Raw genomic sequence first — 13,584 nt, 5'->3', positions numbered from 1 at the left:
AGTGTTTCGTTTTTGTCTATACGTCATGGATATCTTTTGCTAAACAGTCTAATTAGAAACACATACTAATGTGTAATACGGGTACAAAGGTACAAATTTCAGTGGTTTGATAAAAACAAAACGTAAATGCATAATTACAGAATGTTTTGTTTAAAAAAAAATGATCAGTGATTATTGTAGAAATAATAGTGAGTGCTGGTTTCTTTATTTTTATTGTCGTGTTCTTCACTCCTTTCCATTTTCGATGTTTCCATTCTGAAAAAAAAAATCAATATTACTTTAGATTTAGTTTGCAAGATTGAATCGAAGTAAAAGTTGCTGATATATAAAAAATACACAATGAGCCGCGTAAATTATAGTTTTTAATTTCAATTGAAAGCAAAATTTAGTACATCTGCTTGATTTGAGCGTGATTTCGCGTTGTGGGTGAGGTCGTTCTTATGTTCGTGTTTGCGTTCGTGCGTGTTATGCTTTTTATCACAGGTCAATCCGGCCAAAATAGAAACACGCAGCTAGTAATAAATACTCATTAATATCATAAATATGCGAAAGTGTTTGTTTGTTTCTAATTCTTTCACGTTACAACTCAGCGATTTAATGACGAATTTATGTGTGTGGAGATAGTCGGGAGGCTAGAGACATAAGATGGCTCTAATATAGCTCCCGTTTCAAATTTTTATTATTTATTGTTATAGCGGCAACAGAAATAGACTGAAATATTTAATTGTAATTATAATTTTTCACACAGTTCATGAGTTCGTTTTTTTATTATTGATAGACACATAGACATCGAAAGCTCAGGAATAAGGTCCCGTCTAACCTTTTGGGTGACCGTAAACAAATATAAAAATTCGATTAGTACACAAATATCAAATCTATACTAATATTATAAAGCTGAAGAGTTTGTTTGAACGCGCTAATCTCGGTAACTACTGGTACGATTTGAAAAATTCTTTCGGTGTTAGATAGCTCATTTATCGAGGAAGGCTATAGGGTATATATCATCAGGAGTGGGGCCCCGGGGGTGAAACCGGAGCAGCTAGTTATAGATACCTCTTCAAGGTGCGCAAGGTGGTAGTGCCGCTTACGCAACGCAGCGAGTCGCGCCCGTTCCGCATCGAGCGCGCTCTCCAACTCGAGCGCGCGCACTTTGCTCTCCATCTCGAGGCGTCTCGTCGCTGTGAGTGTGAGCGCTGATGTGTCAAGTGCCTCTGTTGGAATATAATTAAGATGGTTATGAAGTGTTATATCGGTTATTGTTGAAAAACTTAATGACGTAAATTGTGGTTCATGATTCCATTGTTCATAAAACTCATATTAAGGTTAATATGATGATCATCGCTAAAACTTTTATGTGTAAGATAATATTTAACTGTTATTTCTCTCGTGTATTATTTTATGTGTTTGTTTTTACTGCGAATAAATTCTAATTCTATTCTATTATCACAGTGACACGCTGCGTGTATACCGGATAGCCTATAGCTAGCAAAAACTCATCTTCAACCCACCAAAGCGGAGGCTGAGCCGCCACCAGTGCACATTATATTACGTATACGTGTAGCTTATGTACATAACTTTATCCCTCACAAGCGCGGAGGCCGACCTCACAGCTTCTACAAGGGCCCCAGTAGCGGCCGCCACATGTCTCGAAGCAGCAGTTAGTCGCGTTAATGCGGGCGCACTAGGAGGTGCTCTTGCACGTGATACTGCGACTAACTGCGCTGTACTACCGGCTACATCGTGTGTGTAAAATTGTAAATCATACATTATGTACTCACCCTTATCCCTCACAAGCGCGGACGCCAACGACATCACCACTACGAGCACGCCAGTAGAGTACGAATATACTTCTACATGGAAACGTAAAGTATGTATACAGTTACCCTTATCCCTCACGAGCGCGGGGGCGGACCATACCACAGCTACAAGTGCACCAGTAAAGTATTTGTATAGAATGTGTACTCACCCTTATCCCTCACGAGCGCGGGGGCGGACCATACCACAGCTACAAGTGCACCAGTAAAGTATTTGTATAGAATGTGTACTCACCCTTATCCCTCACGAGCGCGGGGGCGGACCATACCACAGCTACAAGTGCACCAGTAAAGTATTTGTATAGAATGTGTACTCACCCTTATCCCTCACGAGCGCGGGGGCGGACCATACCGCAGCTACAAGTGCACCAGTAAAGTATTTGTATAGAATGTGTACTCACCCTTATCCCTCACGAGCGCGGGGGCGGACCATACCACAGCTACAAGTGCACCAGTAAAGTATTTGTATAGAATGTGTACTCACCCTTATCCCTCACGAGCGCGGGGGCGGACCATACCACAGCTACAAGTGCACCAGTAAAGTATTTGTATAGAATGTGTACTCACCCTTATCCCTCACGAGCGCGGGGGCGGACCATACCACAGCTACAAGTGCACCAGTAAAGTATTTGTATAGAATGTGTACTCACCCTTATCCCTCACGAGCGCGGGGGCGGACCATACCGCAGCTACAAGTACACCAGTAAAGTATTTGTATAGAATGTGTACTCACCCTTATCCCTCACGAGCGCGGGGGCGGACCATACCACAGCTACAAGTGCACCAGTAAAGTATTTGTATAGAATGTGTACTCACCCTTATCCCTCACGAGCGCGGGGGCGGACCATACCACAGCTACAAGTGCACCAGTAAAGTATTTGTATAGAATGTGTACTCACCCTTATCCCTCACGAGCGCGGGGGCGGACCATACCACAGCTACAAGTGCACCAGTAAAGTATTTGTATAGAATGTGTACTCACCCTTATCCCTCACGAGCGCGGGGGCGGACCATACCGCAGCTACAAGTACACCAGTAAAGTATTTGTATAGAATGTGTACTCACCCTTATCCCTCACGAGCGCGGAGGCCGACCGTACAGCTGCTACTAACGCCCCAGTAGCGGCCGCCACATGTCTCGAAGCAGCCGTCAGTCGCGTTAAAGCGGGGGCACTGGGAGGTGCTCTTGCACGTGATGCTGCAACTAACTGCGCTGTACTGCCGGCCACTTCATGTGCTGCTGCACTCACGCCTTCTACTTTGCCACCCGCGGACGATACTGCTTCATCTGCGCTTGTACTGCAAGATAACAAATTAATAAAACAATAATTATTAATAAATTCAGAAGGGTTGAATGCGTTATACAGTACGCTAAACTACAAAAAATTGGTTTTGTTACTATTTTAGATTCTTACAGATAAGCTAAAAACAATATCCTAAACTAATCAATTATTTAGAAATTTTTATGTAAAGTCACTTAAATATAAAACTTTGTATCAGTAAGAGCGTAATCAAAATTCCATGAACAGGACAGAAGTAGCCAAAACGCCCCATAATTTTACATATTATGTAAAATTAATGTTAACTCACACTAATAACTTAGCCGCGAAGACGACCGACTTCGCCGCGGATATAAGCCCCTCGGACCACTGCGGGTTGCGGCGGTACATCTTCTGCCTTGTCTTAGGATCTCCTAATTCATTCTGCAGCTTCCTCGCATCCTGGACCAGCACCTTCACGGCGCCCATGAGTGTGGTGCAAGCGTCCAGGATCTTGCTGTTCACTTCTAGTTGTACCCCGGAGTCACCTGCTTTGCTGGCTGCTAGCAGATTCTGGTAAAAAAAATATATGAAATTTGAGTTCAAATTTTTACTGTGAAAGTTCTTTAATAAAGTGGATATAATTTAGTATCAGCATTGCACCCGTGCGAAGCCGGGGCGGGTCGCTAGTATTCTTAAAAAGTACTGAGAGTTAAAACTTCGGAAGCAATTGATGAGAAAATATCTTCCAATGTAAACAGAAGAATGAATTGAGAAGAATGAATACCACGTTCAGACCAACCTTGGACGGGGAAACAAAAGACATTTTTGTAATCATATTTTGTGTAATACATGAAGAAGAGTGGCTGGTATAGGATGGATGCGGTAAGTAACAATTAACATCAATTCTCACCTCAATCTGAGAAGCCGCCTGTTCAATCGCCAAGTCCATTTCCGCTAGTTCATCGTCCACACTCCTAGTTCCAGTAACAAGTCGGTCCGCTGCAGTCGCATTACGAGACACAGTCTGTACACTTGTCCGCGCTTCTAGACACACGCTGCGGTCTATTGCACCGCTCTTAAGGGATTCTAGGCACTGCTTCGTCGCTGTCAGCATACTTCGACAGTCGTTGTTTAATTCTGGGTGGAATAAATTTTATTTTAGACGACTTTCATGTAAATTTTAATAGGTACAACTAATTAATGTTAAGTAGGATTATGTTGTAATCCACATTCACGAGCTATAAGTTATATAATATGTATATTAGTCTGGAGACACAATATGTACAAATAATAGCACAATACAAATAATGTAACATCGGATATCATACTCCTTCACCAATAAACACAACTCTCATGAGTTGCGATGAGAAAATTGAAATAAATAGCTAATAAAATATTGTACATTGCGATTTAAGTAACTCACTTTCTATTAATTCCAAATCGGTGGACAAGTTAGACACTTCTGACGCATATGAAGACAGCTGAGCGGCATTATGAGCAGCAAAGATGGCCGATTTAGCAACCGCTTCTTCATTTCCTTCCAACTATAAAGAGAATACGTAAAATCATTTTATTCTACTACAACCAAGATATAAATATATTTTTAGAATAAATAATTATTATGTTACCTGTGACTTTCTAGCAAGTTCTTCGAAAGCCTTAGAAGCGAGTTCGGCAGCTAATTTATTCGCATCTTGTGCGGAGGAATGTTCTAACGTCGAAATGGCAGTATTCGTTACTTCTAATGCCGCTTCTCCGGCACAACTTACTATTTTAGAGTTTTCTGCGAGACCAATAATTAATTATTTAGTATTTACACACTCAAAGAATTATTTTTACAATGAAAAAAATATCATTAACAGAAAAATAGATAAGACATGATAGAAATAACATAATATCCTACACAGCAAAATTACTACAACAAAATGTACATAAATAACACAAAATCACACTATGATATATACAATAATCAAAACAAGGGCCAACTTACGTTTCTTTATTTCCCTATGGGCCTCTTCCAATTGTATTTTTAAAGACGCCATATCCGCTTCTAGCACAGTGTTTTGTTGCAATAGATCCTGTAATTCACACTCTGCGTTCAGTCTCCCCTGCTCTGTATGCATCAACCTAGCTTCCATAAGCTATACATTTAAATATACTTAACGACAGGCCGCCGACAAGTCCAAAGCCAGAAGGTATCCATGCAGAAATTGTAGAACAGCGAAGGCGTAGGTAGGAGAGAAATAAAAAAAACATGCCATTAGATAACCGTTTCATGCAACTAAAGAAATTAATCAGACAATATTTCATTTAGATCAAAAATTATCATACATAATAACACTTATAGTTTCACATCGGATTGACACAAAAGAGTAATGAACAAACACAGAACAACAACTAAAGAATGGAAATTGAAAATGACTCGATACGATCAACGAAAATGCCCACACCGTAACCTAACCTGTATATCATTATTTTTATCATCGACGATTCTTTCAAAAGACATCTTTTCGTCATTTTTAATTTTTTCAAGCTCGAATAAATTTGATTTAAGAATTTCTACTTCTGTGTTTAAATGTTCAATGTTGCTATCTTTGACTGCTAATTGATTATTGAAATCCTGTTGCGACATTTGATATTTGTCGTTTAAAATACCCAGGTCTTTGTCACTTTCGAGTTTGATTTGATTGGTTTCTATTCGAAGGTTATCAATTTCATGTTTAAGGCTCTGTTCGATTTCAACCTTCTCATTTTGAGTTATTTCTAATTTTTTATTAAGTTGATCCCTTTCCTCCTGCAGTTGATCAACTGTTTGTTGGAGAACCTAATAAAATGTAAATATTATGTAATGTAAATAAAACATACACGATTTGACGACACAACACAGTACCATATCCCAAACGAACCTGCTTTTCAGAAGATAATTCATTGAGAAGTTTTTCATTTTCTTCTACAAGTTTAGATTTTTCTTCAGCTAATAAACTATATTCTTGTGCCTTCGCCATGACCACTTCATTAAGTTCTTCTTTTAAACGAATTATTTCTTCAGTTTTTGATTGTTCTAAATGTTCAATTTTATTTTTCAAATTAAATATTTCTGACTGTTCATCTGATAGAGTATTTTGAAGCATGACTTTATTCGAAGTTTCTTCTTCGAGTTGAGCTTTTAAAGATCCCAACTGTAATTCTAAATTCCTTAACGATTCCGTATTCGTTTTTTTAACTTCATCCAATTCGTTTGCTAGAGCTTGTGTCTCAGAATTTTTGTTTTGCAATGTCGTTTCATATTGTAATTTACAATTCTCAAGCTCGATATTTATTGATGTAAGTTTTTCTAATGCCTCTTGAATTTCTCTGTCTTTTTCTTTAAGGCACTCTTCGAATTCAGAATTTTTTGTTTTTATTAATTCATTAAGATCGAAACATTCTTTTTGTAAAGACGATTCTGAGTCAGAGAGCTTCGTTTTTAGATTGTCTAATTCAGTTTGCAATGCATTAGTGCGATGAGTTTCAGCCTGATGGAAAGTTATTATTTACAGAGCGTGCATGCAATTATATTACATTCTAACTAATACTGTATAAGCCAAAATATTACATCTACAATCTACATGCAATAAATGAATACTTAGAGCTACATGCAATTTAGTCTAATTCATCTAAGTTATAATACAATAAAGATTATGATGTTATTTAGACGACTACGAAATAATAATTTATTACTGACCTCTTTTTCCTGCTGATATTTTATTGTGAGCTCTGTTATTTGTTTCTGGGCCTCTTCTTTTTCTTGTACAACCTTTTTGTAATCTTCTCCGCTCTTTTGTTTGATACTTTGTAATTCTTCCTTCACTTTGGCTAATTCTGCTTCGCTTTCTATTTTCTCTTTCTTTAACCTGTCAAGACTTTCCGAAGCTTCTTTAAGTTCACTCGCCATTATTGATATCTTCTCTTCTTGTTCCGTTGTTGCAGTTTTATGATCTATTTGTAACGATTCGATGGACGCTCGCAATGCTTCTAATTCAACTTCTTTTTGTCTAGATTGTTCTAAATCTGTTCGGAGATTCGATATTTCTATTTTGTATGCTTCGATTTCTTCACTGGACGATGCGCTTTGTTGAAGGAGTTCCACATCCCTAGGAGATAACATCAGGTTTAATATAGTTATACAATGTAAAAAAGAGCGTGTGTACCGAGCATACGTGTCAGAAGTGTAACTTCTTTGGCATGATTCAAAGATACCAAAATCGTCGCTTTACTCCATGACGTGACGGTATCGTCATGATTCGACCTTGAATTTTTACTCTCAGCGCGCCTAAAGAAGTTTCACTTCAAAAATGCCTTTAAAATTATACTTACTTCACTCGATCATTTAACTGCTGTTGTAGCATCATCTTGGCACTCTCGTGTTGTGCCGCGGCGGCACGTAAACTGGACGTTAACTTGTCTACTTCGGCTTTCTAGACAAAAATAATAATATTTATTTAAACATTTTTTTTAAATTTAAAATTAAATTATGTTTGTTAGTAACTTTATTATTTTAGGCTGCTATTGCCTGTATTAAGAATTAATAAATTGGGTTTTAAGTAATTTGAAAAGTGTTAAGCTTAACATAAAAGAATTTGAAGTATTTTTATGAAATATTAAAACACAGCAAACAGTTGAAACTAAATGTACCTGTCTAATAAGTGCGATGTGTTCTTCACGTAGCTGCGTGTAAGCACCTTTTAATTTTTGGAACTTCTCATCAGTCACTTTTGCTTTTTCTTCCGTTTCACTGAGCTTTTCTAGAACACATTAATTAATTAGTTAGTAAAAGTGACAAATTATAATGAAAATATTAAAAATTAAATGAACGTAAAATATAATGTTACTAGAAAATAAATTAACTTACTTTTAATTTCTGGCGCTTCAACAGCCAAAATATCAGCCTTTTGCTTTTCTTCCTCCAGTTCGTTCTGAAATAGTTTATTAGATATTAAAACTTCTATCAAATATATTGTAATAAAAAATTATTAATTAATTTTAAAACTTATTCATACCCTAGCTGCATGAAGTTGTGTTTCAACTCTTGCGCAGTGTTCCCGCATCGAGCTTAGCATTGTGTTGCGTTCTTGTACTATTTGCGAGACTTCTGTCCTGTTCCATAGAAAATAGCATGATTTAATTGTTAAGTAATATACTGTTACAAAAAATTGGTCAATTATATACATCTCTCTCTGGAGGAAAATCACCCTTAGTACTACTAAGGGTGATTTTCCTCCAGAGATGTGCTATGTTATATTGCTGTGGATGCGTTTAATATCCACCAATCATATTCACTGATGCACATAACACTTGTGGAAATGTATTCAACTAAAATACGTTTTTATATGGCAGGTTGCGTGGTATATAGCATACGCATAGCGCGACATATCGCATATCTTGAGCTTCACATCTTCCTCGCGTAGCTACTTTGTGGAGTCGCATCTTCATAGCACATTTCACTCGCACATATAGTTTGGTATCAGTAAACCGTTCACACAATTTCACAGCACAGTATTACATTTACGCTGCGTAGCTGCATAGAACACCCTAAGCCCTAAGGGCTGCTTCATCACTACATCACTACATAAAGTATAAAACAAAGTCGCTTTCTCTGTCCCTATGTCACTTTGTATGCTTAAATCTTTAAAACTACGCAACGGATTTTGGTGCGGTTTTTTTAAATAGAGTGATTCAAGAGGAAAGTTTTAGTATATAATTCATTAGGTTATAGACAAAGCGGGCGAAGCAGCGGGCGGTAAGCTAGTTTTTTCATAAAACTCACCGCATTCTCTTAAGTTCAGTCTGCAGATGGTCAATAAGCCGGTCTCTCTCTAACAACGGGTCTGGAGCGGGTGAAGGCGTGGCGCGCGTTTCTAGCGAATCGTGACGCGGTGGTGTTGATACCTGTAGGTAAAAATAGACATTATGGTTATGAGAATAAGGGATATTTTAGCGTGAAACTGTGTGATCTATTTTGCGTACTTGGCTGCTGTTGGTTGTTTAACGTTTGTGTTTTTTTAATGTAGGTGTTTGATTATGATTTAATAATAACAATTTAATTAATCTTTTTCAAAGCAAACTATGAAATTACGGAAAAAATAAATCTGTATATTATTCTGGTATTAAAAAACGCATTCTCCTTAATATGTTGAAACTTTAAGGGAATGTTCGATTTGTCATATCTAAAATAATGATTAATTACCTGGCTAATTGTTTCGGAAGTATCAATTAGAGATCCAATAGCGTCTACTTCATCAGGCGGCGGCTCCGGTATTGAAACTACAGGTGCAACGTATGTGCCGAAGTCACTCTGCAAATGATAAGCTTATTTATTTATTTCTTCGTATTATAAATTTAAAATTCATAAATGACACTAAAATATTTAGAAGTCGCGAATGGTATGAGTGAAATATATGCAAATACATGTTGTCCATTACCACTTAGAACATAACATTGCAAAAAAATACCATGGTAAGAAATTGAGTACACTGAAATTATTAGCGTTATTTATTCTTATTATAAATTTAAAAATAATTAATGTCAATCAAAAATTAAAAAGTTGTGAATTGTATGACTCAAATATTCTCAATACAAGCCGTCTATTATCAATAAGTACATCAACATTGCAAATGAAAATACCATGGTTATGGATTCAGTATAAAAATGGATATATTAATAATTGTAACTATAATTAAGATTTACCTGTAATAAGAAATTAGGCGGATTCGACGGTAGAACTGGCAGTGTGAGTAAATTCCTATAGTATTGTAGACTGCTTGCGTGTTTGTAGAACGAACTTAGCTTTTTGAACTGTTGACGGAACCTGAACAATAATAAATATAAATAAGTCGGAAATGATAGTGGAGAAACAAAAGGTCGCTGGAAAATGTCTGTTCTGAATAAAATATAAACTGTAAACAGCTGGCTGGGTGAATCGTGAAGCGTATGAAAGATATTAAAATTTCAATCAGTAAGTAGGCATTTTTATAGCGAAATATATTCAGGTCAAGTAAAAAAAAAATGTTTTTACTATTCTCTTTATTTTAAAGGGGACAATAAAACCGTTTTCAATCTACAAGTAGTTTCATACAAGAAAATCGAAAAGTAAATTTAATAAGTACACGTTGCAATCATGGATGTGAGTCCTGAGCGCAAGGGCTGAGCGCAGCAATCCGGGCACTGAACCGTATTTATTTATTTACTCTTTATGTACAATAAAGAGTAAATAAATACGGTAAAGTAAAACAAAACCATTCAAAATGTACAAGTGGCGGCCTTATGGCTCAAAGCCATCTCTGCCAGGCAACCTTCAGGCAAAGTATTCACCGTATTTCACTTTTTTAATTTAGTCTGTAAAGATAAGTCCACACAACACACACCTCTCTCTATGTCCACTTAATGTATCGGCCGTTTAAGAGGCGTGTAGACGAAATAGAAGGGGCACGTTACAATCGTAGTTATGCGACGAATCCTGGGCGCAAGGGATTAGGGCAAATAGCCGACACTTAACCATGTTTCAGTTTAGTATGTAAAGGTACGTCAACACAGCACCCACCTCTCTCTATGTCCACTTAATGTAACGGCGGGTAAAGAGGCGTGTAGCCGGAACAGAAGCCGCACGTTGCAGTCATAGATAATAGATATGTGACGAGTTTTGAGCACAAGGGATTAGAGCGGCAACCCAGCACTGAACCATATTTCACTTTTTATATTTAGTCTGTAAATATAAGTCCAAACAACACATACCTCTCTCTATGTCCACTTAATGTATCGGCGGGTAAAGAGGCGTGTAGCCGGAACAGAAGCCGCACGTTACAATCGTAGATGTGAGACGAGTCTTGAGCGCAAGGTATAAGAGCAGCTAATCGGCACTGCCCACTCGCTGTCATTGAGTTGGCTCTTGCGTTGCCGAGACTGTCGAATACTGGAGACAAAATTAAATTGTAGGTCAATTTGTTAAAGGGCGAGCCGGTACTACCATGAGACAATTATAGTTTAATACTTGATTTTAAACTAGAATTTACAGGAAAAGTTTCGGCATGATTGAAGAAATTTTACAATGGAAATGAAGGAATAAGGATAAAATTGTAATGTCTGAATAAAATAAATTATATAGACTAATCATTAGAGATCTAAATAACGATTAAATTGAATCAGCGGTAGTGGAGAAATTAAGAACATTACGAACCTGCTGATTGTAAATTCAGGATATCATCCATGTAGTCGAACAATTCAACACACAACTGGAAACTGAAACAAACAGCCTACATAAATATAACGATCTTTTTTCCTGGAAAACTCGAATAACACACAATTAACTAAGATCGTTTGAAATTGCTTCGATATATACTTTAAAAGATATAACAGATGCAAAACTCACTAGTTATTAACATCGTTTTCAGCAATGGCGTCTAACTCCTCAACCGTGAGCTGCATATTACCGGGAAAGCGCGGGTTTCGCGCGTGAAACTTGAGCTTGCTTAGCAGAAGCGTGCAATAGAGATGGATCAGTCTGCCGTAGCCTTCACGGAGATGCATCTGTGTACATACAATGATTATTATGTTTGCCTTTTTTTAATTTGGAAAGGAGTAGGGTCTAAGTTTTTCTGTATTTGAATTGTTTCACCAGTAGGAGGCTCTAAAACTAGTACCAGCACCGGTTGTAGCCGGCTGTCAAGAATATAATAAGAGCAGAACCTACGCGTCAAACAATCTTAAAAGTATGAAGCGGCTAAGAACAATCTCTTTTTTATTTCATGACAATCTTCATTTTGTTTAAAGATAAAAATAATTTGGACAACTGGAAATTGCAAACCACAAATCTAAATAATCGTATACGGTAATGAGCTCAATTTGATAAATTAATTACTTACGATATTTGTTATTTACATAATAGTTCTCTAATAAATTAATTAATAAGGCATGGTTCAATGTATCCAAAAGTATTCCGCTAAGCAGCAAATATTATCAAATAAACACAAACAAATGAGATCACTCTTAAGTGATAAGGCCGCCTTCTGTGCTGTTTTTCTCTTAGAATAAGTTTTGTTTGTATTCTATGTATTTTGGCAGCACAATAAAGAGTATAAATAAATAAATGCTTAAAATGCATTTCGCAATAGTCTGACACAGTTTTAGCGGCACAGGCTCACCTATTGTTACTCGCAATTCTAATCTTTTACACAATCACTGTGCCTGTTAAACTTTGTCACATAGATAATGCTTTTTATTCTTTATTTCATATTTTTGTAAACGCATCAATTATTGAGTGTAAAATGATAATATTGGACGAAATTGGATTTGATTTAATTTCCTATAGGTACCCTTGATAGGGGAGGACACAGACCACTTAAAATACATCAAAAGTCAAATAGTACACGCATACCGCAGCCTAATACAATCATAACTATATGATAGAGGTTTTCTTTCAACTCGATAAAAGCACGCTTCCAGAAAACTTACTACTTAGTTACTTACCAATAACTTCCACGCGACAATGCGATAGTATTAGAATACCATAAATGACCATTCTCGATAGTACTTACCCATAATTTCCCCAAATTCTCGATCATTCCAATGTGCCGCTGCGAGTCATCGAGACACGCGGGGTGCCCCTCGCGGAGCAGCTTGTGGGTCACGTGACAGAACTTCCATGCAACAATGCGGTTGTCTTGTAGGGGCTGTCGTATGGCCACCATCTAGAATACATTAAAAAGATTAATAGATAGAATAGCTACACTCGTAGGATTTTTTCGGGAAGGGAATCAATGATATTCCCACTGTCTTGAAACTTAGAAAGTATCAATGAAAACTTTAAATAATAGAATAGATCTTATCTTAATCTTCTTGTGTGATTATAAATAAATAAAAACTTTTATTCATATGGATCCAGAAAATCTAAAAGTTACTTAGCTTTTATCTTTAAATATTTCAATCTGCCTTACTACTTTGAAAAAAAAGTACAGAAATTCCATTTATAATATGATGAATCAAAATGTAAAGAGCTAGCACAGGAATATCCAATAAATAGAAATCATTTATTTACATTAAGAATGATTTACTGTTAACTGCAAACAGCTGTGTAAAATTAGATTTGATTTATATCCGTAGGTTCAAGTTTATATTTACAAACATCATGAGTGAGTTCGTTGAATGTTTATATAGAACAGGACATCGCGTGGTATCTCTGGTATATTTATACAACATGACGCATCTCTATTTTAATCGCAAAGGCATTAGATGCAGAATCCACTTACATTTAGTTATTCAACGTTAATATCCAGATTGTAGTATTATACAACTTTATATGGCATTAATCAAAACATTCCCATATGCTTTGATAACCGTAGGTCTGATTCTTACCAAATGTTCATCTTCAGACACATGTACAAGTACTAAATCCATACTAATATTATAAATGCGAAAGTAACTCTGTCTGTCTGTCTGTTACTCAATCACGCCTAAACTACTGTACCAATTTGCATG

The 13,584-nt window shown here is 36.7% G+C and overlaps 1 protein-coding gene across 6 annotated transcripts in view; it reads right to left on the bottom strand.

The window, feature by feature from the left end:
• Positions 1-155: 155 nt before the first annotated feature.
• The window catches only part of Hip1 (Huntingtin interacting protein 1), a 40,179-nt gene continuing 26,750 nt past the window's right edge, over positions 156-13,584 (bottom strand). For 4 of the 6 annotated variants that reach the window (XM_089702643.1, XM_089702644.1, XM_089702642.1 and 1 more), the window contains 22 exons: positions 12,645-12,797; positions 11,480-11,637; positions 11,288-11,349; positions 10,846-11,023; positions 9,802-9,922; positions 9,302-9,409; positions 8,882-9,003; positions 8,115-8,211; positions 7,967-8,030; positions 7,750-7,859; positions 7,432-7,532; positions 6,800-7,208; positions 5,982-6,590; positions 5,537-5,899; positions 5,066-5,216; positions 4,704-4,858; positions 4,499-4,619; positions 3,986-4,212; positions 3,404-3,645; positions 2,880-3,112; positions 1,054-1,211; positions 156-255 (listed from right to left, as the gene is read on the bottom strand). In XM_089702643.1, the coding sequence (XP_089558769.1) occupies positions 226-255; positions 1,054-1,211; positions 2,880-3,112; positions 3,404-3,645; positions 3,986-4,212; positions 4,499-4,619; positions 4,704-4,858; positions 5,066-5,216; positions 5,537-5,899; positions 5,982-6,590; positions 6,800-7,208; positions 7,432-7,532; positions 7,750-7,859; positions 7,967-8,030; positions 8,115-8,211; positions 8,882-9,003; positions 9,302-9,409; positions 9,802-9,922; positions 10,846-11,023; positions 11,288-11,349; positions 11,480-11,637; positions 12,645-12,797 (3,972 nt within the window). In that variant the 3' untranslated portion in view covers positions 156-225. The remainder of the gene's footprint in view (positions 256-1,053; positions 1,212-2,879; positions 3,113-3,403; positions 3,646-3,985; positions 4,213-4,498; positions 4,620-4,703; positions 4,859-5,065; positions 5,217-5,536; positions 5,900-5,981; positions 6,591-6,799; positions 7,209-7,431; positions 7,533-7,749; positions 7,860-7,966; positions 8,031-8,114; positions 8,212-8,881; positions 9,004-9,301; positions 9,410-9,801; positions 9,923-10,845; positions 11,024-11,287; positions 11,350-11,479; positions 11,638-12,644; positions 12,798-13,584) is intronic. The other 2 variants (XM_089702645.1, XM_089702646.1) reach the window with 2 other exon arrangements.

Source organism: Colias philodice, chromosome 13 (genome assembly GCF_061535455.1).
Source record: "Colias philodice isolate Cphi_HAF_F1 chromosome 13, ilColPhil1 Martin Lab GWU primary, whole genome shotgun sequence".
Classification (NCBI taxonomy): domain Eukaryota; kingdom Metazoa; phylum Arthropoda; class Insecta; order Lepidoptera; family Pieridae; genus Colias; species Colias philodice.
The sequence above is the reverse complement of the archived record's forward strand: the minus strand, read 5'-3'. Positions and strand labels throughout refer to the sequence as shown.